Raw genomic sequence first — 24,799 nt, 5'->3', positions numbered from 1 at the left:
GTGTGGGGTGGCAGACCACTCCCGATTGCCCAGGACTGAGGGTTTCCCAGGATACTGGGATGTCAGTGCTAAAACCAGAAAGTGTCAAGCAAATAGGGACCAGCTGGTGGCCCTGGAAAGCATGCAGGCCCCCAGTCCCCTCCACCATCCCTTCCTTACCAGGAGCAGCTTACAGGCCAAGCTGAGGGAACATGGCTTTTGATGAGACAAGTTGCAGAAAATCAGGAATATAGGCTCAGCGTCCCAGGGAATGCTGAGGGCACAGGCCTCGTGGATGTCGGGCTGGTGCCTCTCAGTGTCTGGAAACAGCTGGGTGAGACATCGACTGCTGCACTGGGCAGCTCCCACCTCGGGCATGCCTCAGATGGGAAGGCCCAGGGCAGAGACTGTCCACGTCTGAGAGGAAGTGGCAGGCCACACCTCGAAGGTTCTGGGGAAGATGAATTCAAAGGCTGACAAGGCCTGCCTGCAAAGGAGCTGGCAGGGCAAGAAACAGGTTTCATGCATCCCCGGGGACAGAGGCCTTCAAACCCAGCCTGAGCGGCATCCTTTCCAGAGTGCTCACACTAACGGGTGGTAGTTAAAGCAACTCATTGGGTATAAAGAGTCCTATTGGGGGAGTCGAACCCTGATATTAAGGAGAGGTTTTATGAAGGGCATGAGGCCAGGATTTAGGCAGGAGGAAGCAGCTGGCAGGACCAAGGAGAAGGTTCAGCTGCCTTCCCAGGAGGTGGCCAGGGACCTTTCTGGATTACCAGTGGTAAGGGGGGAACTAGATAATAGGAAGAAGGTGGTTGCTGTTGCAGAGCCTGTAGCTGGAGGGTCAGGGACGCTGCTAGTTCCTGGGGGTCCAAGACTGACTGCAGTTCCTCTCAGGGTACAGCCCAGAGGAAACCAATAGTAGGTAAATCAGGGCACAGGGAAGCAGGAGAAAGGTCCGGAAATAGACAAGACGTGACCCCTGTCTGCAGGCACCAGGGGCTGTCCTCCCCTGCAGCTAGGTAGGCATCACAGACTATTCATAGGCACCATGCTTCCTGAACAGGAGAGCACCCCCAATATTTTGGCTGTGTGACTTGGTCAAAGCCCACTTCGACACCTAGCAGAAGGATGAGGACAGGCAAGGGACAACAAGCGCCCTGGAACTTTGTGTTCACTCTATCCAGATGCACCCTTGAGGTTGACGGGAACCACGGCTGCTGTGTACACTAATTTGTTGTTTTAGGATGTGACTCTCCCACACAGCCATGCCGGGGAAGCCCTGCATCTCCTGAGCAATCAAGTCCCCAATTAGGTCCCTTCGTCCTCCTCGGGCTGTGCTAGGGGAAGCAGGGAGGACAAAGGACAATGCCCCCAAGGTGATGGCCTGCTCTTGTCCTTGTCTTTGAAGCAGATGGCAGCCGTGGGGAGCTGTCCCAGCCCACCCTCACCATCCAGACTCACCCCTACCGGACCTGTGACCCCGTGGAGATGAGCTACCCCCGGGACCAGTTCCAGCCTGCCATCCGGGTGGCCGACCTACTGCAGCACATCACCCAGATGAAGAGAGGCCAGGGCTACGGGTTCAAGGAGGAGTACGAGGTAAGAGGCCAGCCAGTGGGGGGACTTCCCGGTGGGTCCCAAGCTTACTTCAGTACTGAAGCCTTGCTCTGTCCACGTGGCCCTGGCCAGCTGCAGCAGGCTGGGACTGTGGTGGAAAGGCAGAGCCCAGCCCAGCGTCCCCCCATGGGAACCCGCATTTCAACCAGAATGTCAGGAGAGCTGTTAAATTTGAAAAGTGCCATGCTAAAAGATTCTAATGTCTCCTTCCACTTTTTTCTTTTCCATTCTCTCTTTCTCTCTTATAAGCCAATTAGCTACAACATGTCTACACTTTGGAGTCACACCTTCTATGTAAAGATGCAATGCTTTAAGCCTCCTTCGTGCCTGATGTATGAAAGCCAGCAGCTCTCTGCTGCCAGTGATTTCTGGCGTGCCTGCTGCCCCTGGTCACCTCTCGCCCAGTTTCCACACTCCTGTATTGTCCTCCCCACTCCCAGCTGAGGCAATGCCTCCCCTCACCTGTCTCCTCTGTACCTCCTCCCCACCTGCATTGGGCACCCCTTTCCTGGCTCCCTGAAGCATCTCTAACACCAAGGATTTGCATGTAGGTGGAGTCTGTTACTGCAGCTTGGGGAATAGCACACAGGGCTGCAGGAAAGTGCAGAAAGTGCCTCTGGTTCTTGTAAGTTTCTCAGCCATCACTTCACTGGGAAGTCCTTCTAAGTTGCTGGGTGGACAGGTCTCCGTCCACTCTCCTACTCGAGATTCTTTGTAGTGTCTTCAAACCACCATCTCCCCACCCAGCATTCAAGGAAAGGACTCCACATTTCCTGTATTATGCAGAACAAGTTAGACTTCTCTGTCTCCTTTTTTTTTTTTTTCCAGACCTTGCCCGTTAGACCTCACCCTTTATCAACCAAAAGCAAAACAAAATAGAAGGAAAAACTCATTAAGATATTTTCTTGAACCAAAGAGCAGCTCACTCCCCAAGAGGGACACTTCACTTCTCCTGGTGCAGGTGGAATCTCGCTCTATCCAGCTTTGAAAACAAGCATTTCTTTCTTCACTTTTCCTTTCCTCTCTCTCTCTCTCGCTCCCCCTCCTCCTTCCTTCTCAAAGTATCTCTTGGGCATCTTCTGTGTGCCATGCTGAGTTAGAGATGTACTCATTTCTTGTCGTTTGCTTCTTTCTTTTTCTTTCCTTTCTTCCTTCTTGTTTCCCTTCCCTTCCCTTCATTTCCATTTCCTTCCTTCCTCTCTTTCCTTCCTCCTTTTTTTTTCTTTTCTTTTTTTTCTTTTCAAGTCACAGGCAGCAGAGTGTCCCGGATATGTTCAGTTTGGTGTCCCTGGGTACAGTGAAAACTCAGTGGCTCAGACTCCACACATTTGCAATTCTTGATAATGCAGACTAAGTGTATCTCTCAGGCTATATTCAGAGGAAGAACTTACAAAGCAATATTTCTGAAGTCATGTGAGGTCATGAAACTGAGCTAAAATTGGAGTCCAGACAGCTGGATTCTAATACAGTAAACTGTGTGATCTTAGCATATCATTTGCTATCTGACTTTTAAAATTCTTTATTAGTTGAATGAAGAGTTTGGATGAGGTGATTTCTAAGGACCTGTCTGCTCCTAAAACTTTACGAGAATATAAAACATGGTGGCAAGGGACACGTTTGACATACTTATGAGAATAAAAACATTTATGTTGACGATGTGAGTAATTACCAGCTTGGGAGAACCAGCAGTTAATTTCAAACATTGTCTAACATTTTTTATATACTCAGTATACAACTTTTGGAAGAATATTGGAATAAGAGTTGAAGATGATCTTATTCCATCTCCCATTCCTGGGTCTTGTTTCCCAAAGTGATGAAGTTTCCAACCTTCATGTTGAAATAAGGAATGTGCCTATGCGCATTTATGCATATATATGCAGATCTCTTTGTTGAGCAAATGTCAGGAAGAGGATTTGTTGTTTGTAAAGACATATTCAGTATTATGATGGTGTGGTAAGTCATTAGTCATATTAATTCATCTGAAAGTTTCAAATAGCACTAAGGGACATATGTGGTTTCTCAGAAGGAGTATACCCAGGCAAAGGCTAACACACACATATTCTGAAAACTTGTAATCTAAAATTTGAGAACAGAAATACAAATGCACTTGAGTGCTTGGGTACATTTCCTTCCAGAATGTTTTTTAAAAGCACCCATCCCTGTGCGGTAGATTGCCTTTCAAAAATCTCTCCTTTTTTTGAGCATCACTGTCTTGCTCCAGTTTTTAGAAAGGAATGCTTTCAATTTTTCTCCATTTAGAATGATGTTGGCCTTGGACTTAGCATCGATAGCCTTTACAATGTTGAGGTATGGTCCTACTATCCCTAGTTTTTCTAGTATTTTGAACATGAAGAGGTGCTGTATTTTGTCAAATGCTATTTCTGTATCTATTAAAATAATCATATGATTTTTGTATTTAAAAAAAAATCTCTCCTTTTTTTAAAATTTTTTTTATTTGTTCTAACTAGTTGTACATGACAGCAGAATACATTTATATATTTTGATAAATCAAACATAAATGGAGTATAATTTCCCATTTTTCTGATTGTACATATTGCAGGATCACATCAGTCCTGCAGTCATACATGTATATGAGATAATGTCTGTTTCACTCTACTATCCTTTCTACCTCCAAAACCCCTCCCCTCCCTTCACTCCCCTCTACCTAATATAAAGTAACTCTATTCTTCCCAACACCCACCCCCCTTATTGTGAATTAGCATCCACATATCAGAGAAAACATTCAGCCGTTGGTTTTTTTGGGTTTGGCTTATTTCACTTAGCAAGATATTCTCTAACGTTATCCATTTACCAGTAAAAGGCCAGAATTTCATTCTTCTTTAAAGCTGAATAGTATTCCATCATATATATAAATATATATACCACATTTTCTTTATCCATTCATCTGTTGAAGGGTACCTAGATTGGTTCCATAGTTTAGCTATTGTAAATTGAGCTGCTATAAAAATTGATGTGGCTGCATCACTATTATATGCTGATTTTAAATCCTTTGGGTATATACCGAGGCCTGCTTGCATCTTCCAAACTTTCTAGCATAGAAATGAACTTTTTTTTTTAACAGTGAAGCAAACAATACATGTTATTGCATTTGAACCTCAACCAAAATTATCTCTAAGGAGTCTAGCCTTGCCCTCAATTAGTTCAAATTATATTAATCAGCCTGCTAGAATGCCTAGCTTCCAGTTAACTGCATTTTCTGAGTAACTGAGTGTTAATTGAAAAACTTCAGTTAATGAACATGTGCCAGTTTCTATGGTGTGCAAGTTCACGTCATTAGAGTGGGGCTGGGTTTTGCTCTGATTATAAAGATTCCAGTGATATCTAGAATCTTGTCCCAAGCACCAGTCACAGATCTGCCTGGAGACTCCCGAGCCTCCAGTCTGACTCTCATAACAACCTGCTGGGTGCTGTCTGTCGCCTGTCACCTCCCCATCCTGCTCCATTTTTCAGTAAAAATGAGCAGGTTTGACAAGTTGACATCTAAGGGACTTCCTGGCTTCCATCAGCTGCATCTTCCAAAATTTAATTCGATGGCACAAACATTTACAAATTTGTTCAGTAAATATTTGCTATTTCCAAGGACTGTTCTGGATATTTGCGATACGATGGTGAACAAAGCAAAGATCCCTGCCCTCACAAAGCTGATATTCTAGCAAGAGAAAAAGAAAATACACGTGAGTTTTAAAAATAAGTAAATAAGTAAAATAAGTAAATAAGTAAATTGGGGAATGTAGTGTATTAGTGAAAAATACTGCTTGCTGTTACAAACTATCCTAAACTGAGCAATATAAAATAATTGATCACTGGTTGTATGGGTTAGGAATTTTGACGGGAAAATCTCTCTCGTCTGTAGTGTCAGAAGCTTGACTGAAACAACTCCAAGGCTGGGAGGCCGAAATCTGAAAGTGTCCTCATTCCCAGACCAAATGATTGATGCAGGGCACTGGGACACCTATACATGGCCCCCTAAGACGGCCAGGGCTTCCTCACAGAATGATAGCCTCAGCATAGGTGGACTTTATATATGGGAGCTCACAGCTCCAAAGGGAGCCTCCCAGCTGACAAGGTGAAAAGTGCACTACTTTTGTGAACTCAACTCGGACTTGGCACGGCAGCATTCCTAGCACATTCTATGGGATGTAAGCAAGTAGAAACTTCCATTCTAGGGGAGGGGAATTAGACTCTATCTCTTGATGAGGAGAGCTGGTTACCAGATTCTAGAAGAAGATACAAAATGAAAGATGTCAGAAAATATGATCTCTAGATAATAGAGCCCGCCCCAAGTACCATGGGGAAAGAAAGAGCAGAGCAAGAAAGGGACACAGTGTACCCCAGGAACACCAAATGAAGGAGGTCCCAGTATCAATTGCGGCAGAAGCACAGTCGGGTATTTGGAGGAAGAGAGTTCCAGATCATATCTGGCCTGTGTGCAGAAGCAAAGAGGCCAGGAGGGCAGGAGTAAAGCAAGGGTAAAGGCGATAGCAAATTGAAATAAAGAGGGATCCGATGCTGTCATGCATTAGAAGTCATCCTACCAACTTTGGCTTTTCCTCTGAATGAAATGGAAAGTCAGTCACTGCAGAGTTCTTAAAGCTAACGATCTCGCTTTATGTTGAAAGGCTCTTTAGCGACTCTGCTGAGAATAGGGCATGGGGTGAGGGAGGGGGTGAAAATAGGGAGGCCAGTGGGGAGGCCCGTGGGGAGGCCCGTAGGGAGGCCCGTGGGGTAACCTGGGTGGAGATCACAGTGACTCAGGCCAGGCACGGTGGAGACTTTGGCAAGCAATGGTTGGAGTCTGCACATATGTTAAAGATAGAGGCAAGATTTCCGAACACATGGCACGTGAGTGAAAAGAGGAGTCCAGGATGACTCCGGTGTGTTACCCGAGAGGCTGCAAGGACAGAGTTGCCATGGACAGAGACGGGAGACTCCGGTGGAGCCGGGTCGGAGCAGTTGCAGTTCAATGTGAACTGAGCTTGCGGTGTTGACCAAGTGCAGGAGTTGGCTATGTGGGTTTGGGAAAGAAGCCTGGCTGGAGAGCGAACTTTGGGAGTCACTGGCATACAGATGATATTAAAGTCATGTGACTAGATGAGATCACCATGCATGCAAAGAGGACCAAGGAACAAACCTTCTAGAATCTCAACTTTAAGAAGATGCACTGTGCTGGGTGGGTTCTAGCAACGGTGGACATGCAATAAGCAGAACCCTTGCCTGCTGGGGAGCTTGGGGAACTAGAAGCAGACATACAAACCGATCATTTTAATTTCTTGACAAAACGTCCTAATAGAGGTCTAGCCAGAATTATACAAACATGAAGGGTAGAACGCTTTAGGTGTAACCTAAAGGAAGGTAGGCAGGGGCTTTTCTGGAAGACACAAAGCCTAAGCCAAAGCTTGAGAAATCAGAATCACCAAATGAAAGAAGGGAAGAGTATTCCAGGCAGAGGAGATAGAACAAGCTACAACATGAGTGTGCGTGTGCAGCGGGGCGAGGTAGGAAAATCAGAAACAGCTCCACGCAGGAGATTCGGTAGGGAGCACGGAGGGAGACGGGGCTGAAATTGTTAGCAGGGGCCGCCTGAGGCAAGAGGGGAGTGTTTGGCAGGCTGGAGAAGCTGGATTTTATTCCGAGAGCCATGGGGGCCATAGAAGGAAGCAGGGTTTTTAAAAGAAGATTTGCATTTCCAATCTGTTGGAGATCAGGGCAGAGGCACCAGAGGCAGGTAGGCAGCCAGGACAGTAATTCAAGGAAAAGATAGGACTGCCCAAACCAGGAGACTGGGCTCAGAGCCCAGACAAGCCCACACACGCTCTCCGCATGTAGTGCCGTAAAATCAGCTTGTTCTCTTTGGCATGAAAACTTGAGTCTCTCAATATATATTTTAAGTTCAACTGTTTGAAATGATACTTGACTCGTCCTGAATTGAGAATCAAAATGCCTGGATTCAAGTTCTGTCATTTCCATTAAGTATCTGGTTGGTCTCTGGCAGGTCACTTCCAGTATTTGGGCCTCATTTCTATACTTACAAATGAGGTTCAGGGAGTCCAAGTGAACAGAGATCCCTTTTGTCAATGATACTCTAGGAATCCATTGGCCAGACCAGTGGGACCCCACTCTGGGGCTACTACCCGCATCTCGAGATCTAGCCACTATGATTGTCCAGGGAACTTAGGCTCCTAAGAACTCCAGGAGACATAAGTAAGGCAAATCAACTTCACCTGCCTGCAGATCTGAGTCCTCCTCAGGGATTTTCATTCGTGGGTGCATATTGGAATCACTGGGGGTAAGTTTTAAAAACATGGAAACCCAGGGCACATTTCAGGCTAACTAAATCAAAGCCACTAGGAATGAGACCCAGGGAGCAGTGTTCGCTAAGCTCTCCAGTTGATTCCAATATGTTGTTAACGTGGAGAGCCACTGGTCTAAGGACACCCATGCCGTCCCCAGCATGTGCCATGTCTGGGTCCACAGAACCATTGCCTGGCCTGCTCTATCTGCTGACCCTCAAATCCACCCCTGATGAAGGATTACAGCCACAATCAAGTGATCTTGAACTACGAAGTTCATCTTAGTTCGCCATCTTAGTTCCCCCAGCCCCAAACATCCCACCTTCCCCAGTTACAAACACACACCCTCAGCATGCAAGCAAACGCCAACAGAGGTGGGCTGGAGAACAGAGGTGGGCTGGGGGCCCTGTAAGCTCACCGTCCTGGTGAGAAGTCGCAGGTTTAGGGAAGATGAGGCAGAGCAGGAAGAGGTGTCTTTGTGATAAAGAGATGGAAGGGAGGCGTGTGAATCCCAGTCCAATTCGGTCAGCCTGTCACCGTAATGAATGGAACGAGCCCAGTAGGGCGACCAGAAGGTGTCTGGTTATTAAAGCTCCATTAGGACTATTTAAGGCAACAGGGAACAGCTGTGAGGAATATGACGCAGCTTAATGAAGAGCAAACATTTGTTCACTTTCCAGCTCTGGGCGGACCTGCCGTGTGGATGGCTTTGGAGGGGCGAGGTTGCAATCTCGCTCTGAGTCGTCTGTGCATGATGGCGGCAGGCAGTCTCCAGATGGGGCGTGACCGTGGAGACACGCCCCTCCTCTGCCCAGAGCTGCCCGAGCAGGGGCAGAGTGCACCTCTGCTCCTCCCTCCACCTTCTTTCTCCTCCATCAGTAATGGAGTCACAGAATATCCCCTGGCAGGTGACCCCAGAGGGACTACAGTCCAGTTCTCAATTTGCAGAAGAGAGTGAGTGGTTCTGGGAGGAGCATAAGAACTTGGTGACAGATGCCCAAATCATGAATGGGAAAATCATGGCTGTTCTTCAACTCTGGACTCTCGTAATGTCCAAAATGGAAGAGCTGGACTCCATCTGCTCATTTAACTCCACCTCCCCTGGATTGAAATAGAAAGAAAACAGGCCTTCTTCGTGGGGTGGCCCAAAAGCAACCGTAACCCACGCCGTTCGGGCTTGGGAGAGAGTTTCTGTGGGAGACACTATTGACTCAGGCTTTTCCTCTTCACTTATCTTTATCGTTCTACTTGTAATACTGATAGTTACACAGCAGACAGGACTTTTTCTATTTAAAACAGGAAACTGAGAGAGTGATATCATAGGACAAGCCCTGACCATGGGGCTGAACCTGGCTCTCCTCCCTCTCCTGAGCTTCTGAGTGGCTGTGGGCAAGAGCCTCTCTCTCCACCGAGCCCATTTCATCTGTGAGATATTTGACAACATACTTAGCACGGGCTTTTGCAGCCTGATGGTATATGCTTCACTTTAAGCACTCATCTGGCCAGAAGCACGGATTGAGTACCTACTGTATACCTTACCCTGTTTTAGGCACTCATATGGCTAAGTAAAGAAAACAAAGACCCTCCTTTAAAGGAAGCACATGACCTCACTACGGTACGTACTTAGTTAACAGAACTCCAGTTAAAATTCCATAGAGAGACATGGTCAAGGGAAAGGGCAGGTGGTTGGTTGTTGATGATATTTAATTCTGCTTTCGGTCCCTCCTCATTGCCAAGATCCATCCAAAGCTTCACAAACCATAAGACACTAAGGTGAAGAAAAGCAGGAGATGAGGCAGAGGGAAAGCCTGCATAGCAGAGGGAGCCACGTGTGCAAAGCTGCGGAGCATGCAAGAAGTGAAAGGCTGCAGCCCGTGCTCAGAAGGAAATCGAAGATGGGGTTAGTTAGAAAAACGGGACCCTTACACCCCGTGCCAGTTTCCTGAATAGAATTAGCAAGGTCATTGTCATGATCCCTGACAGTCCAAACCTCCTATCCCTGGCCAACTTCAAGTTCAGTAAAAGATGTTGGCCCAGAAATAGCCACGCGGAGTTTCATGCATGACATGTGGACTGTAGACAGTGAGTGGAACCTGCCCTGGAGAGGTCACCTAGATCCTGGACTCCGAGCTGGGAGGAACAGGGAACCCTAGCTGAGCTTCTGTATTAAGCTCAAAAGCAGGAACAGAGTCTTACTCGTTTCTCTTCCCTGAAGCATCAGGAAGATAGTATATAAATAGGAAATATTAATTGAATTATCAAGCGCTGGTGAAAAACTTTCAAGTGATTAAGAACGGTTCCATCCGAAATGCAAATCACAACCACAATGAGCTATTTTCTCACCCCAGTTAGAAGAACTATGATCAAAAAGGCAAAAAATGACAAAAGCTGGCAAAGGACACAGAAAAATGGGGAACTCTCATATGCTGTGGGTGGAAATGTAAATTAGTGCAGCCACTGTGGAAAACAGTATGGAGGCTCTTCAAAAAACTAGAAATAGGGCTACCACATGATCCAGCTATCCTACTACAGGGTATCTATTCAAGAAACTGAATCAGTGTGTTGAGGAGACATCTGCACACACATGCTTACTGCAGCACTATTGGCAACGGTCAAAATAAGGAATCAACCTAGGTGTCCATTAACAGAGGGGATAAAGAAAATGTGGTATATGTGCTCAGTGGAATACTATTCATCCATGAAAAATGAAAGTGTCCTTTGCAGCAATATGGATGGAACTGAAGAACACCATGCTAAATGAAATAATTCAGGCACAGAAAGATAAGTACGATAGATTCTCACTCATATGTGAAATCCAAAAAGTGGATATTGAAGATGTAGAGAATAGAAATGTAGAGAATGTGGTGAGCAGCACCTGGCAAGAACTTCAGGGAGGGAGGGATGGAGAGAGGATGGACAATGGGCACGGGTGCAGTGGATAGAAAGAATAACTTCTGACATTCTCTAGTACAGTAGGTGACTGTAATCAATAGCAAGTAATGGTAGATTTCAGAAGAGTCAGTAGAAAGGATTTTGAATATTCCCAGCACAAAGAAATGATATGTCTGAGTGACAGATATTGAGTTATCCCAATCTGAGTTTTACATGTTGTAGACAGGCGTTGAAAGGTCACACTGTACCCCACAAGTAGGTGCATTGTCAATTTATAATAAAACATATCTTAGCAAAGAATAATTCTTTCACCTCTTTTGTTAGATTTATTCCCAAGTATTTTACTTTTTTTGAGGCTACTGTGAATGAAGTGGTTTTCTTAATTTCTCTTTCAGAGGATTCATCACTTATGAATAGAAATACATTAGATTTATGCGTATTGATTTTATATCCTGCTACTTTGCTGAATTCATTTATTAATTCTAGAAGTTTTCTCATGGAGTTTTTTGGATCCCGTAAATATGGAATCATGTCATTGGCAAATAGTGAGTTTTCTTTTCCTCTTTGTATTCCTTTAATTTCTTTGGTCTGTCTAATTGCTCTGCCTAGTGTTTCAAGGATGATGTTGAATAGAAGTGGTGAAAGAGGGCATCCCTGGCTTGTTCCAGTTATTAGAGGGAATGCTTTCAGTTTTACTACATTTAGAATGATGTTGGCCATGGGCTTAGCATAGATGGTGTTTACAATGTTGAGGTATGTTCCTACTATCCCTATTTTTTCTAGTGTTCTAAGCATGAAGGAATGCTGCATTTTATCAAATGCTTTCTCAACATCTATTGAAATAATCATATGATTCTTAACTTCAAGTCTATTGATGTGATGAATTACATTTATTGATTTCCAGATGTTGAACCAAACTTGCATCCCTGGGATAAACCCTGCTTGATCATGGAGCACTATCTTTTTAATATGTTTTTGTATGTGATTTGCCAGAATTTTGTTAAGGATTTTCGCATCTATGTTCATAAGAGATATTGGTCTAAAGTTTTCTTTCCTTGATGCGTCTTTGTCTGGTTTTGGTATCAGAGTCATACTAGCTTCATAGAATGAGTTTGGAAGGGTTCCCTCCTTTTCTTTTCCTGGAATACTCTGAGGAGTATTGGTATTTGTTCTTCTTTAAAGGTCTCGTAGAATTTGGCTGAGAATCTATCTGGTCCTGGGCTTTTCTTGGTTGGTAGACTTTTGATGACTTCTTTTAATATTTTCAAAATGGCCATTCTACCAAAGGTACTATACAGATTCAATGCAATTCCAAGTAAAATCCCAATGACATTCCTCATAGAAATAAAGAAAGCAACTATGAACTTCATCTGGAAGAATAAGAGACCTCAAATAGCCAAAACAATCCTAAGCAGAAAAAGTGAAGCAAGAAGTATCACAATACCAGACCTTAAACTATACTACAAAGCAATAGTAACAAAAATGGCATAGTATTGGCACCAAAATAGACAGACAGACCAATGGTACAGAATGGAAGACACAGAGATGAACCCACATAAATACAGTCACCTCATACTAGACAAAGGAGCCAAAAACATACAAAGGAGAAAAGGTAACCTCTTTAACAAATGGAATATGGAAATCCATATTCAGTAAAATGAAATTAAACCTCTCTCTCTCACCCTGCACAAAACTCAACTCAAAATGGATCAAGGACTTAGGAATTAGACCAGAGACTCTGCACCAAATAGAAGACAAAGAAGGCCTGAATCTTCATCATGTTGGCTTCCTTAACAAGACTCCTAAAGCACAAGAAATCAAAGCAAGAATCAATAAATGGATAGATTCAAACTAAAAAGCTTTTTCTCAGCAAAAGGTACAATCAATAATGTGAAAAGAAAGCCTACAGAGTGGGAGAAAAATCTTTTCCACACACACTTCAGATAAAACACTAAGCTCCAAAATTTATAAAGAATTTACAAAACTTTACACCAAAAATACAAATAACCCAATCAATAAATGGGCCAAGGAACTGGACAGTTACTTTACAGAAGAAGATATACAGGCAATTAATAAATATATGAAAAAGTGTTCAACATCCCTAGTAATTAGAGAAATGCAAACTAAAACAACTCTAAGATTTCATCTTACTCCAATTAGAATGACTATTATCTAGAACAGAAACAATAATAGATGTTGGCGTGGATGTGGGGAAAAAGGCACATTTTTACATTGCTGGTGGAGTTACAAATTGTTGCTGCGACTCTGGAAAGCAGTATGGAGATTGCTCAGAAAACTTGGAATGGACCCACCTTTTGACCCAGTTATCCCACTCTTCAGTTTATACCCAAAGGATATAAAGGATTAAAATTAGCACACTACAGTAACACAGGCACATCAATGTTTATAGCAGCTCAATTCACAAGAGCTAGATTTTGGAAACAAACTAGATGTCCTTCAACAGATGAATGGATAAAAAAACTGTGGTATATATACACAATGGAATATTATTCAGTCATAAAGAAGAATAATATTATGACATTTGCAGATAAATGGATGGAATTAGAGAATATCATGCTAAGTAAAATAAGCCAATTCCAAAAAACCAAAGGCAGAATGTTTGCCCTGATAAGTGGATGATGATATATAATGGGTGGGGTGGGGGGGTGAGAAAAGAATGGAGGAACTTTAAATTACGTAGAGGGAAATGAGAGGGATTGGGGGGGGTATGAAAAATGGTGGAATGAGACAGACATCATTAACCTATGGTGGACATGTATGATTACACGAATGGTATGAATCTACATCGTGCACAACCATAGAAATGAAAAGACATACCCCATTTGTGTACGACGAATCAAAATGCAGTCTATGAAAATAAAAGATAATAACAAAAAAAGAAGAAAAGAATAATTCTTTCCAAAAGAAGGCACCATCTCTTAAAGAAAGAAGCCAACACAGAAAGACTCTCTCTCCTGTGGGTGTCTCGGAGGGTATGATGCGCATCTCTCTTTACCTTCTCAGTTGGTGGAATCTCCCGGGTGTTCGCGGCCTAAAGCCACGGTTCTCAAACTGTGACGCGTCGATTCAGCCACAGAGTTGGTGCCAGACACCAAGGCACAGGCCTGTTGATGTGAGGTAGGCCCTGGGCCTCTGCCTTCTACCAAAATCCCTAAGAAATCTGGATGCCTACTGAAGTTTGAGGGTCACCGACCAAAAATCCGTCATTTAAAGGGAGTCTGTTAGCTTTTAATTGGGACTGTTAAAGGAGGCTTTGTGGCTCTGAACGGACCTGCACTCAGCTCTTCTGCCTCTACCCGAGACCTGTCACAGACAAATGCCCCGTCTTGCCGCAAGCCGATTTTCTACTTAGCTCCACCAGCAGAACTCATAAATTACTGTCTATTTAGTGACACGGTACGCAATAATATTTGCTCTCCTGATGCCACTCCGAGTAGACGTCATTAGTCATCCTCTCCTGCCTTCTCTGCCCATTTATAATCCCCAAGGCATGTGCTTTTCAGCACAGAAGGTGGCCTTTGTAGAAAACTGGGCCTCTGCCAAGGCCATTCTTAACTCACATGGCTCCTTAGAGTGACGTCGCCAAAGGTGCGCTTGTCCCAAGGAACTCAACCGTCACTTTCCGGACAGTGTTTATGATATATATGGATATCTATGAGGGATGCCCTGTACAGGGGGCTTCCTTAGATATGGTGCCCTTGAATTGGCCACCATCTGCATGGCTGCCCATGGAGGTCCTGACCAGGTACCAGCTGGGCACAGACTCCAGCGGATGTGGTGTTAAATGATTTCATGGACCACCACTGAGAGCACAGCTTAGATTCTCAGCGGATCATGAAACTCTTTTCTACTTCATGGATATCGTGTCTATATGTACACCTACTATGTACCTATACCTAAGTGGCCAACTTGCCCAAGCTTTCCCAGAATGGTCCAGTTTTAAAATTGAAAGTTCCACATACCAGGAACCACTTTGGTTTGAGATAAACAGAGCAGAGAGTCCCAGCTTTGCTGTTGTGACAATAAACTGGAGGTTTCTAATCAATGGGTTCAGAGTGAACTCCGGGGGGAGTCATCTGCAAAGACTCAACGTCACATCCTCGGGAAAGCGTGGGACAGAAGAGTCTCTGAACACCTACTATGTGCCTATGCCAGGAACCTGGGCACTATCTCAGATAATCATTAACCCTCACAAAATCTTACAGGGTACATTCTCTTTTCATTTTTTATATTTAGATACCTTAAAATTTTATTTTTAAGGGGTGTACCATTACATGAGTTTTAACAAATGCATAGAATCATGTGAATGCCAAGGTGATCGGGATACCGAAGAGTCAGCTCCATCAGCCAGTTCCCCGGGCTGCCCTTGTGGAGTTAAATCCTTCCCTAATCCTCACCTGAAGGGTGTATTGTTCTTTAAGTTTTCAGAAAAAAATCACTGAGACTTGGAGTGGTAAAATGATTTGCAGTAAATATTCAAACACTCGAGTCTGCTTGCCTTCTGCAAAGCCCCACCTTGCCCTGATTCATGGATGTAGTTAGTGTGCAAGAAGTATTTCTTGACAAGAAAAATGAATGACAGTCCTGGATAAAAAAGAGTCTCCTTGGTGAAGACTCTGGAATCTCGCCTGCACAGAGTACAGCGGTGGACAGGGGCAGGGCAAATCCTGGTGGGCTGGACGGGTCAGGAGGAGACAGGCCCTCGCGGTGCCCTGAAGCATCTGCCGGGAACTGCCTGATCAGCAATCCCTGGGCCTGGCTTTGCTGCACCCCGGGGCATATCACATCCAATTATCTCCATGGAGGCAGCCGAGCCCCGGGAGGGCAGGGAGCCTTCGTAGCGGACAGAGCCTGCTGCAGATAGTGGGGTGGACAGGTCAGCGAAGTGAATGGGTGCACCTCGGCCGCGGACCGGAGGTGAACTCTCTTGGAAGCTTCCTGTTCTGACATCTCACCATTAGGGGCATTGCTCAGAAAGGCTTAGTTGCAAAGGATGAAAAGCCTCAGAGAAGATCCTCTTCACTCAGTAGAACCAACCCAACGGGTAGGAGGAACAGACAAGTGGACATGAGGGATACTCTCAGTTCTAGCAAGGAATCCAGGTCCTAAGTGAGGAAATGGAGGTAGTTCGCCCAGACCTGTGGACTCAGTCAGCTCCGTGGAACTAAGAAGCCTGTGACTTGTCGTGGTGGGACCTGAGTTTCCCGCTAGCTCCAGGGAGCCGAGCTCTGTGGCTGGGAGGGCTGGTTGGAGCCACAGGGCGTCAGTCTGCAGTAGGCACCAGATGATCATTCCATCCTCAAATCCATGAAGCCTGTGCACACAGATGATGGGAGGGTTCCAGGGACAAGTCTTCTCAGCCATGTACCACGCTGCGGGCACTGGCTCGGCCTTCTCTCCAAAGCATTTCCTCTGACTTAAAATAAAACTCAGGTTCTTGCCTGTGGTCTGGGAGACCTGGATTGAGCACGCACCCACTTCTGAATCCACAGTACGTGTCCCTCTCTGCCTCGCACTCTCTCTGCTCTGGGGAGTCTCCCTTCAAGTTCTAGAACACAATGACCTCGTTCCATCGCAGGGGCTCTGCACTTCCTGCTGCCTCAGCTGCAAAGTTCCTTCCCAGCTCTTGTCACAGCCAGCTGGCTCCTGCTCACCCTTTAGTTTGCAGCTCAATGCATCAGCCAGAGAGCAGCAGGAACACACCCGGATTGAATAGTTTGAGTGCATTATTTGTGCAGGGAGGTCCTTGCGGAACTGAGGGTATCTCAGGAAAGGGGTGTTATAAAGGGCCCAGAGGATGGGGGCTGAGCTGAGTGATATGCAAAAGAGTTTAATAGTGCGAGGCTCTGTTCCAGATTGGACATCACAGGAAGTGGCGTGGTTGAGCATCCTAATCTTAACAATGGGAAGGGAAGACTCCAAGGGGGAGGCCGGAGCTGCACCAAGCCTTCACATCAGCCAGGATAGGGGCTGCCAGGTCGTTTTTTTAGCTTGGACAATCCTCATATTGTTCTCTGTGTTGAGCCATGACCGCAGAACGGCTGCCGCTGGTGTTCTGTGAAACTGTGCTCAGCACAGAGCACCAAGACCCAGCTGGGAGGCCCAGGCCAGCTCCCCGGTGTCAGGGGCTGCTTTTCTCCTTCTCAGATATCACCTTTGCAAGGAATCCTGCCCACGCCACTCTGTTCAAGTAGCCCCTTGCCCTATCTCCCCTGGCACCCTGCACCCATGGACAACAATGATCTGTGTGTTTGCATAGTTATCTGTTCCTCCCTGAGATCATGTCTGCCACACCCACCTGCCATGTCCCTGGACCTAGCCCCTCCCTGGCATCCGCCAGGGTCTCTGTGGGAGGAAGGAGCAGAGGGAGCCTCAGGGTTGGGTGTTGCTGGGCAGGTCATTTCCTGCCTCTGGACTCCACTTTACAGATCTATAAATGAGCTCAGGTTTTTTTCAAAAGACACTTTCAAATCTGACTTTTGAGGATTCTATGAATACTGGAGCTCAGCTCTCCTGGGACAAGGACTTCCCCAAATACATCTTTTGGACTTAAAAAAAAAGAAAACGGTGACCGCCTTAGGAAAGCGAGGCTGAGGAGTAGGAAACACTCCACACTCGGAGAGGAATGTAAAAATAACCCATGCTGAGGAGGAAGGGATGAGAGAGGGAGAGTGGAGATTGATAATGGATGAGTATAATGAGGTGGCAATTTTGGTTTCAAAAGAATGTGATTAGCTCCTAATGACTGCCACCATTCCCTGGTCAATCTACTGTAACTAGCCACTAATGTAAAAATAATGCCCCTGGCTCGCTCACTTTGAAGATGGAGATGAGTCTTCCTTTCCTACTTTCACCCCCTCAGAGTCTTTTTTTCCTTGAAGAGATTATCCCCTATTAGGTTGATGCTCCCTAGGAAAGGAGATAGATGTGTAATCAAAGCCTGCCAATTAGGGGTCATTACCACAGGCCTCCTGACCAGCTCCATCAGGCACGCCTCCTCTGCCTCTGTCAACATCCTCACAGCCCCCAGGCCCCCCTGGGTCACCTTCAGCCCCCACAAGAGGGAGACAGTCTCCAGGGCTGTGTCAGAGGGTGGCTGTGTGCCTGCAGGGTTCCCAGAGGGCATGGCCTTGATATTGAGAGGACCACCCAAGGACTCTGTGAGTGGCAGGAGGGACTTCATCCGATCTCTTCAGTGTCACAGGAAAGAGGGTCCATGCTTGTTCTGAGAGGCCCCAGGGAGGAAGCCAGAGGTGGAGCACAGGAAGACAAAGAGGAAACTGGGCAGTGGTCTGCTCAAAAGAGAGTCTGGAGGCTCTGGGAGGTGGTGAGCCATCCGCCTCTCAGGGTGTCCAAGTGGGAGAGGCTGGGGCTCAGCTTAGCAGAAGCCTGGAAAGCCCTGTAGACAGGAATACAGACAGATGGTTTCCTAGGTCACCTACGGCTGTGAGGTTCCAGGATCTCCTCATTGTGTTACAATGATCTTAAGGTCTCTTTATGGCTGCATAGTAGAATTACCCAGGGAGGCCTTAAGACGCCCAAGGCCAAGGCCCTGCCCCAGGCAGACAGGGTAGACTCAGGTGGGCAAAGAAGGCACCTCACTCACTAGTGATTCCATCCATTCATCCACTCCAAATGGATCCTTCAAGCACATATAAATTGCAGAGCCAGCATTGGGTCCTGGAGATTTGATCATGAACAAGATTCTTTCCCAGGAGGAGCCCACGACCAAGTTGGGAGACAGATATTTAGATTATTAGATGCAAAGATATCCACCTAATAATAGAAGTGACTGACTAGCTGGGGATGCGGTGAGGAAGGGGGAACAGAGTTTTCACAAAGGAGAAGATGCTTGCACCTGGTTTTGAAGGATACATAGGGGTTTGCCCGGCCAATTCAGATGGAGAGAATGTGCATAAGGTCACAGAAGGTTGGACTACCTTGTAATCGACACATCAAAACATGGGCAAAAAGTGAGGCATTTGGGGTGAAATCATAATGGACCTCTTATTAAAGGGTTTGGATTTTATCCTGAAGACAATAACAAGAGAGTAACTGGGTCCTGTTCACATTTTCGAAAGCTCTCTCTCATTACAGTGGAGGGTGGCTTAGAGGGAATAAAAGTATGAGAAACCAAAGAGGAGACCCGTGGGGAAGTCATTCTCCACGTAAATGCACAATTTGCAAGAATCGCGGCTGCACACTAGAATCACCTGGGGAGCTATAAACACCACTGATGCTGCCCCGTCTGCCTGGGGCAGGGCCTTGGCCTTGGGTGTCTTAAGGCCTCCCTGGGTAATTCTACTATGCAGCCATAAAGAGACCTTAAGATCATTGCAACACAAACCCTGGCACATAGTAAGTATGCAGAACAATTTTTTTCCCAAGACCATAGTATGAAAAAAATATCAGAGTATCCTATCCTGGGCTTCACACCATGCTGGGGGAATGTGTTGGGATGAACAGTTAGCAGTTATCACAGTGGTAGAAAACCTATCTCCAAAATATCAGCCTGAACGTCGAGAAATCCAGAGCTGCCCCTCAGGCTGGCACTCAGCAGCAGACCTGGCAAGTCGCCCGCGGGGAGCCGCAGCCACCTGGCTGGGGTGAGAGAAGGAGGCCGGGGCTGGAATCCAAGTTCCAGGAGTAAGGTGCAGAAGCACGCGGTAGCAGCCTGAGCCAATGCAAGAGGGGTGCAAGAAGAGCAAGAAGAGGAGAAAGAAGAGGAGACAAATGAAGGACAGTGCCTGGCACCTAGAAAAATTTGCCATTTGTTACCCAGTGACTGCAAGGCCTTAATCAACCTGGACTCTCCCATCCCTTCTAGAAGTTGCCATCACTAGTCCCCCCTACCTGGTCGTTTGGTTGCTGCCTGACATTGCCACCTGCTCTTCCTCCTGCCTGGAAAGCAATTCCTGCTTTCCAAGGGATGACTGAAACTTTCCCATCATTAAAAAATGAACTGAAATGTCACCTTCTCCGAGAGCTCCTTTCGGCCTGTGTGATCAGAAACAATTCCCCTTCCTCGTCCCTGTCCCTTTATCCTTCTTTATTTTCTTCACAGCACTTTGACTATCTAAAATTATGTGTTTGCTTGTTTATTTGCTATATCTCCTAGTGGAATGATGCTCAAGGGGACTAATTCTCTTACTCCTAATACCCCCAGAGCAGTGCCCAGAACATATTAAGGGGATCATGGGTATCTGTTGAGTGTATGAGTGAATGAATGAGCAAATGAACAAATGATTTCCCTATTGGACAATAAGCTCATGACACGTTGAAGATCCCCACAATGTTGGAGTCAGTGAACAAGCAAGGAAACATGGAATGGCTGAGCCTCTGTCCTCCCCAGCCCCCATCCAAGGCCACACAGCCCTTTGCCCTGAGTGTCCCATCACAAGTGGGTCCTCATTTCCCTTGGCTGGTTCATCTATACCCAGATGATGCTTCGTCACAGGCCACTCTAACCACCTGTCCTTGTTTTGTAGGCCTTACCTGAGGGGCAGACAGCTTCGTGGGACACAGCCAAGGAAGATGGAAACCGCAATAAGAATCGATACGGGAACATCATATCCTGTAGGTGCCCGTCTGGGAGGGCTAAGCACCAGGCTTTGGGAAACCCAGAGGGAAAGAACTTTTATTCTTTGCCTAGAATTTGCTATCAAGTAATCCTTGATGTTTCCAGCTTTGGGTCAAGAGGCTCTTGCAAGGAATGATGTGGCCTGAACAAAGGCCATGACAATCCTTGTGTGGGACTGATATCCAGTTGTGGGAGGAGAGGAAGAGAGAGGCTGCCTGAAGGTCCCACATGGGTAACCCGCAAGTAATGTCACTACCACGTATTGGCACACACAGCCTTCCAAACAACATCAAGACAGAGAGAACAAAGTTATCCCAGACAAAACACTGAAGAGGTGTTCAGATGAGAGCAGGAGCCTACAGAGGCCCATGTCCGACTCCGCGTGGCCACCCTGGACCTTCTGGCATCTCGCCAACTGCGTGGGGAACTCGCCTTGGTCTCAGATCTTGGGGTATCTGAGCCAAAGCGTGGGAACAAATGGCTCCTGAATGACAAATTATTTCTAGCACAGTTCAGAGTTTTGTTTTGTTTTGCCTTAACTGTCTAGACACTGCCTAAGAAAAACTTGGAGAAAGAAAGAATAAGACACAGGCAGATTGTAAAAGAAGAAAGAGGCAGAAGTTTTAGCTTAGCTGTTTCCTGTGCTGATTTTAGGAATGGGCTATGAATGGTGGAACTAATCAGAAAACATTTATAATTTGTCTCTTGGAAGATCGCAATGCAGACAGCAAGTGATGTGTCAGGAAGAGAAATTCAAACATCAGCAAACATGTTTTAAGACCTAGGATGGGTAGGCCTCCTTTGACTGGTTCTGCCCTGGGCACTGGGAGGTGCAGTCTCTGCTCTGGGGACAGGTGGCTGCTTGCTCTGACAGGTCCCCAGCATCATCTTCTTGTGCAAAGTACTCAATGTGCCCTAAACTATCTGTGGCTTCTCCACCCTCCCTATCAGATTGGGAGTTCAGGTAGCATCCACTGAATCACAGGCTAGGCGGCCTTAAGCAATGACCCTAATCCTTAGTCTCTGTAAAATATTTTTTACAATGTCTTCCTCCTAGGCATGTTGCACAAACATGGGGGAAAAAATGACCAAAGCACGAAGAACAGCCACATCCCCAGGCCTAAGCTTTAGGGGGCCAACGGTCAGAAGCCAAGCTGTATATTTCCCCAGGCTCCCTGCAGTTTCACATAGGCTGAGCCATCCCCAACTTCCACGTGGAGTTGCCCAGCCTCCTTCCAGTTGCTTCAACATCCCATTTGGGCCCAAACTTCTACTTATCTAATCCCTGACAGAAGCCAGAAGGACTCTTTAATAGGACATGGACGATGTCATTTTCCTACTAAAAAATCCTTCAAATGGTTTCCCTTTGCTCTTGAGCTCTTGATCTCTTATTGTAAAGCCCTCAGCTGTCTTTCCAGTCCCAGTCACACTGCCCCTCCATCACAGCCTCCTCAGCTAAGCCACACTGGCCTTCGCTCTGTCCCTTGAGCTTTCCTTGCTGCAGGACCTTTGCACATTCTCTTCTCTCCATCGAAATGCCCTTTGCTCCTACTTTTTGAACTACTAAGGCCCACTTATTCCTCAGCTCACTCATCACTTCCTTGGGTAATTCTCCTGATCTTCAAATGTCATCAAAACCCCACTATCACTCCAAGGGCACTATGTGTGCCTCTCCTTGACTCTCATCATCATTGTGAGTTGAGAGGCATTTGGATGACTATCTGGTGACTCCCTGTCTCCGGCCAAAGCTGCTCTGCGACAGCTAAGCCACCACTATCTTGCATTTCTATGTACCCGAACGTGGTATGTGACTGGAGCCCAGAAAGTAGGAGCTGACTGTGGGGAAGACCCTGCAGGGCGGGAGCAGTGCCTCTGTCTAGGGAGCAGTGCCTCTGTCTACTTCCCAAACAAGACAGAGGACTCGGGGAAGAGTGGGCGGAGGAGGGCTGGATGGAGGCAGCACTTGGAATGAGGAATCTCCGTAAGGAAGAGGATCCCGGGCCTGAATGAAGAGGGAGAGGCAGGACCCTGGAGGGAGAGAGGAGGAGGCCGCTCTGCCCTCCGAGCCCCTTCTGAGAGGTGCGATTCCAGGAAGTAAGGAAAACTCCTGAAGGGGATTAGGACTCCACCAGTGGCCTGCCCCTCCCACACCCCGCGGCACCCGCGGCTGGCAGAAGGGCCTCAGGGGCAGGATGAGGGGCGTGAAAGGAGCTTCGCTCTTGGGTGCCGGTGCTGTGCTGGCGGGACCCTGCGCACACTCCTCTCTGCCTGGGCGCCTCCCTGGTCCCGCCCGAGGTCTGCCTCACCGCATCTCTGCCCCAGGACTTCTCTGTAGGTGGGGAAGGACGCTGTGCCTGAGCACAGGCAGCCCTCCCGCGCTGACCAATCAGTGCCCGAGCACAGCCAGCCCTCCCGCGCTGACCAATCAGTGCCCGAGCACAGGCAGCCCTCCCGCGCTGACCAATCAGTGCCCGAGCACAGCCAGCCCTCCCACGCTGACCAATCAGTGCCCGAGCACAGCCAGCCCTCCCGCGCTGACCAATCAGTGCCCGAGCACAGCCAGCCCTCCCGCGCTGACCAATCAGTGCCCGAGCACAGCCAGCCCTCCCACGCTGACCAACCAGTGCCTGAGCACAAGACAGGCCACACTGACCAATCAGTGCCCCCGAGAAGCTCTCAGCAGTGAAATTCCCAGCTTCCTGGGCTTTTCCAGAAGTGCGTGTGCCACTTCTTTTTCCAGAGTTCCCGCAGGGATTAGGCTGCGGTTGTCCACCACCCCTTCCCCGTGGCCGCCTCTTCCCCACAGGTGTTCCCTTCTCCTCCTAAGAATCCGCTTGCCCTGGAATCTTAGTCGTACATCCACTTCTGAGGAGACTCAAGTGGAGGCAGAGAGAATTCAAGTACCATAAAGACACCACTTTGTTGGGTTTAAATAAACCTGAATCTCATTTCTAATTTGAAGGTCAGTAATGCAAGGAATCAGGGCCAGAGCCTGTCTGCACTAGGTACCCGGCCCTATAAGCCAGCCAGAGGATTCAGAAAGCAGCAAGACACAAAGGGGAAACATAAAAGGAGGGGAGGGTGCAGTCGGGGGAGTCCTGGAATGGAAATGAGAAAAGGTAAAAGAGAAACAGCCCCAGGAATGGCAAGTGTTCCTGCCCTTGTATGTGTCCCTCCCTGAGGCCAAGCCTGCCATGCCGTGATAAATAGAAATATTCTTGGCTCAAGAAAAAAAAGAAAGAAGGCGGGTGTGATCAGCATCTTAAGGGACCCAGAGCACAGAGAGGCCAGAGTGGAGGACAAAGGCCCAGGTTTGAGGAGAACAGAAAAGATTACAGGGGAAGAGAAGAGGGGAGGGCAGGGCCTACAAATGAAAAACCTTGGTGAAACAGCCCCTTTCCTCCAAATGATTCTGTTTAGAATTTAGTCATTGAGACAGTGGGGTTTCCAGGGAGTGGAGATGGGAAGGAAGTGAAGGGGGAGGAAGTGCGTAGGAGCAGAAGAACAAAGAACAGAGTCATTCGACTCAGGTGGCTCCAGGGCCCACGTGGCTCAGGTGTACTGAAGCATCCTGCCCAGGAGTGCTGGTGCTTCCTGGACCCGCAGGAAGGGGGTCACCGAAGAGGAAGTGGTCACAGGGCCCCAGACTTTACAAAATGAAGCTCCCCTCTAGGATCAGTCCCAGACCCCAGCAGGAACCTGATGGCACCCTCAGAGAGGAATTTGGGGGGAAGTCATCAAGAGAGCCTTTATACAGGTGTGATTCAGGAGAAGCCTGGGAAAGGGCAGTACCTGGGACTGAACCCTGCCTGGGCCACCACGGTGCTGCAGGGAGAGGTTACCAGGGCCCAGAGAAAGAGAGACAGCCACTGTGGTGACCCCACCAATGGCAGCTGAAAGGACAGCCTAACCCTGCTCTCCTCCCTCTGCCAGATCCTCTGCCCCTGCTTTCTGTTGGCTGAGCCCAAGCCAGAGGACAGGGGGATCACCCGCACCTGGGAACTACTTCGAAATGCTAATCTTGGGCTCCACCCTGGATCTACTGAATCAGAAGCACAGGGCAGGGCCCAGCATCTGTATTTTCCAAAGCCCTTCAGGTGAGGCTGATATTTGCCCAAGTTTGAGGCTCTCCAACCTCACCTCTAGAGCTGAGCCTAGGTGGAGAAGATAGAGTAGGTCTGTGGGCACACAGCATATGCAGCAGGTTTTCTGAGACTTCTTTTTACCCAAGCTAGGAAAAGCCACTGGGCTTAGGACTGGAGTCTTGGTTAAGCAGACAGACCCAAATTCTAATCCCAGCTCTGTCATTTATTTGTGCACGACCTTCAACAAGGTCCCTTCATTTCTCTGACCCTCAGTGTCTCCTCTGCAAGATAATTTTAGGTCAGATCTCCAT

General features: G+C 47.2%; 1 protein-coding gene across 10 annotated transcripts in view; it reads left to right on the top strand.

Annotated features, from left to right (window-relative positions):
* PTPRT (protein tyrosine phosphatase receptor type T) overlaps positions 1 to 24,799 on the top strand; it is a 1,026,485-nt gene that overhangs the window by 945,926 nt on the left and 55,760 nt on the right. For 6 of the 10 annotated variants that reach the window (XM_079126896.1, XM_079126893.1, XM_079126894.1 and 3 more), the window contains 2 exons: positions 1,391 to 1,581; positions 20,312 to 20,399. In XM_079126896.1, coding sequence (XP_078983022.1) covers positions 1,391 to 1,581; positions 20,312 to 20,399 — 279 coding nt within the window. The remainder of the gene's footprint in view (positions 1 to 1,390; positions 1,582 to 20,311; positions 20,400 to 24,799) is intronic. The other 4 variants (XM_079126897.1, XM_079126895.1, XM_079126892.1 and 1 more) reach the window with 1 other exon arrangement.

Source organism: Sciurus vulgaris, assembly GCF_902686455.1.
Source record: "Sciurus vulgaris genome assembly, chromosome: 2".
Lineage (NCBI taxonomy): Eukaryota > Metazoa > Chordata > Mammalia > Rodentia > Sciuridae > Sciurus > Sciurus vulgaris.
The sequence above is the reverse complement of the archived record's forward strand: the minus strand, read 5'-3'. Positions and strand labels throughout refer to the sequence as shown.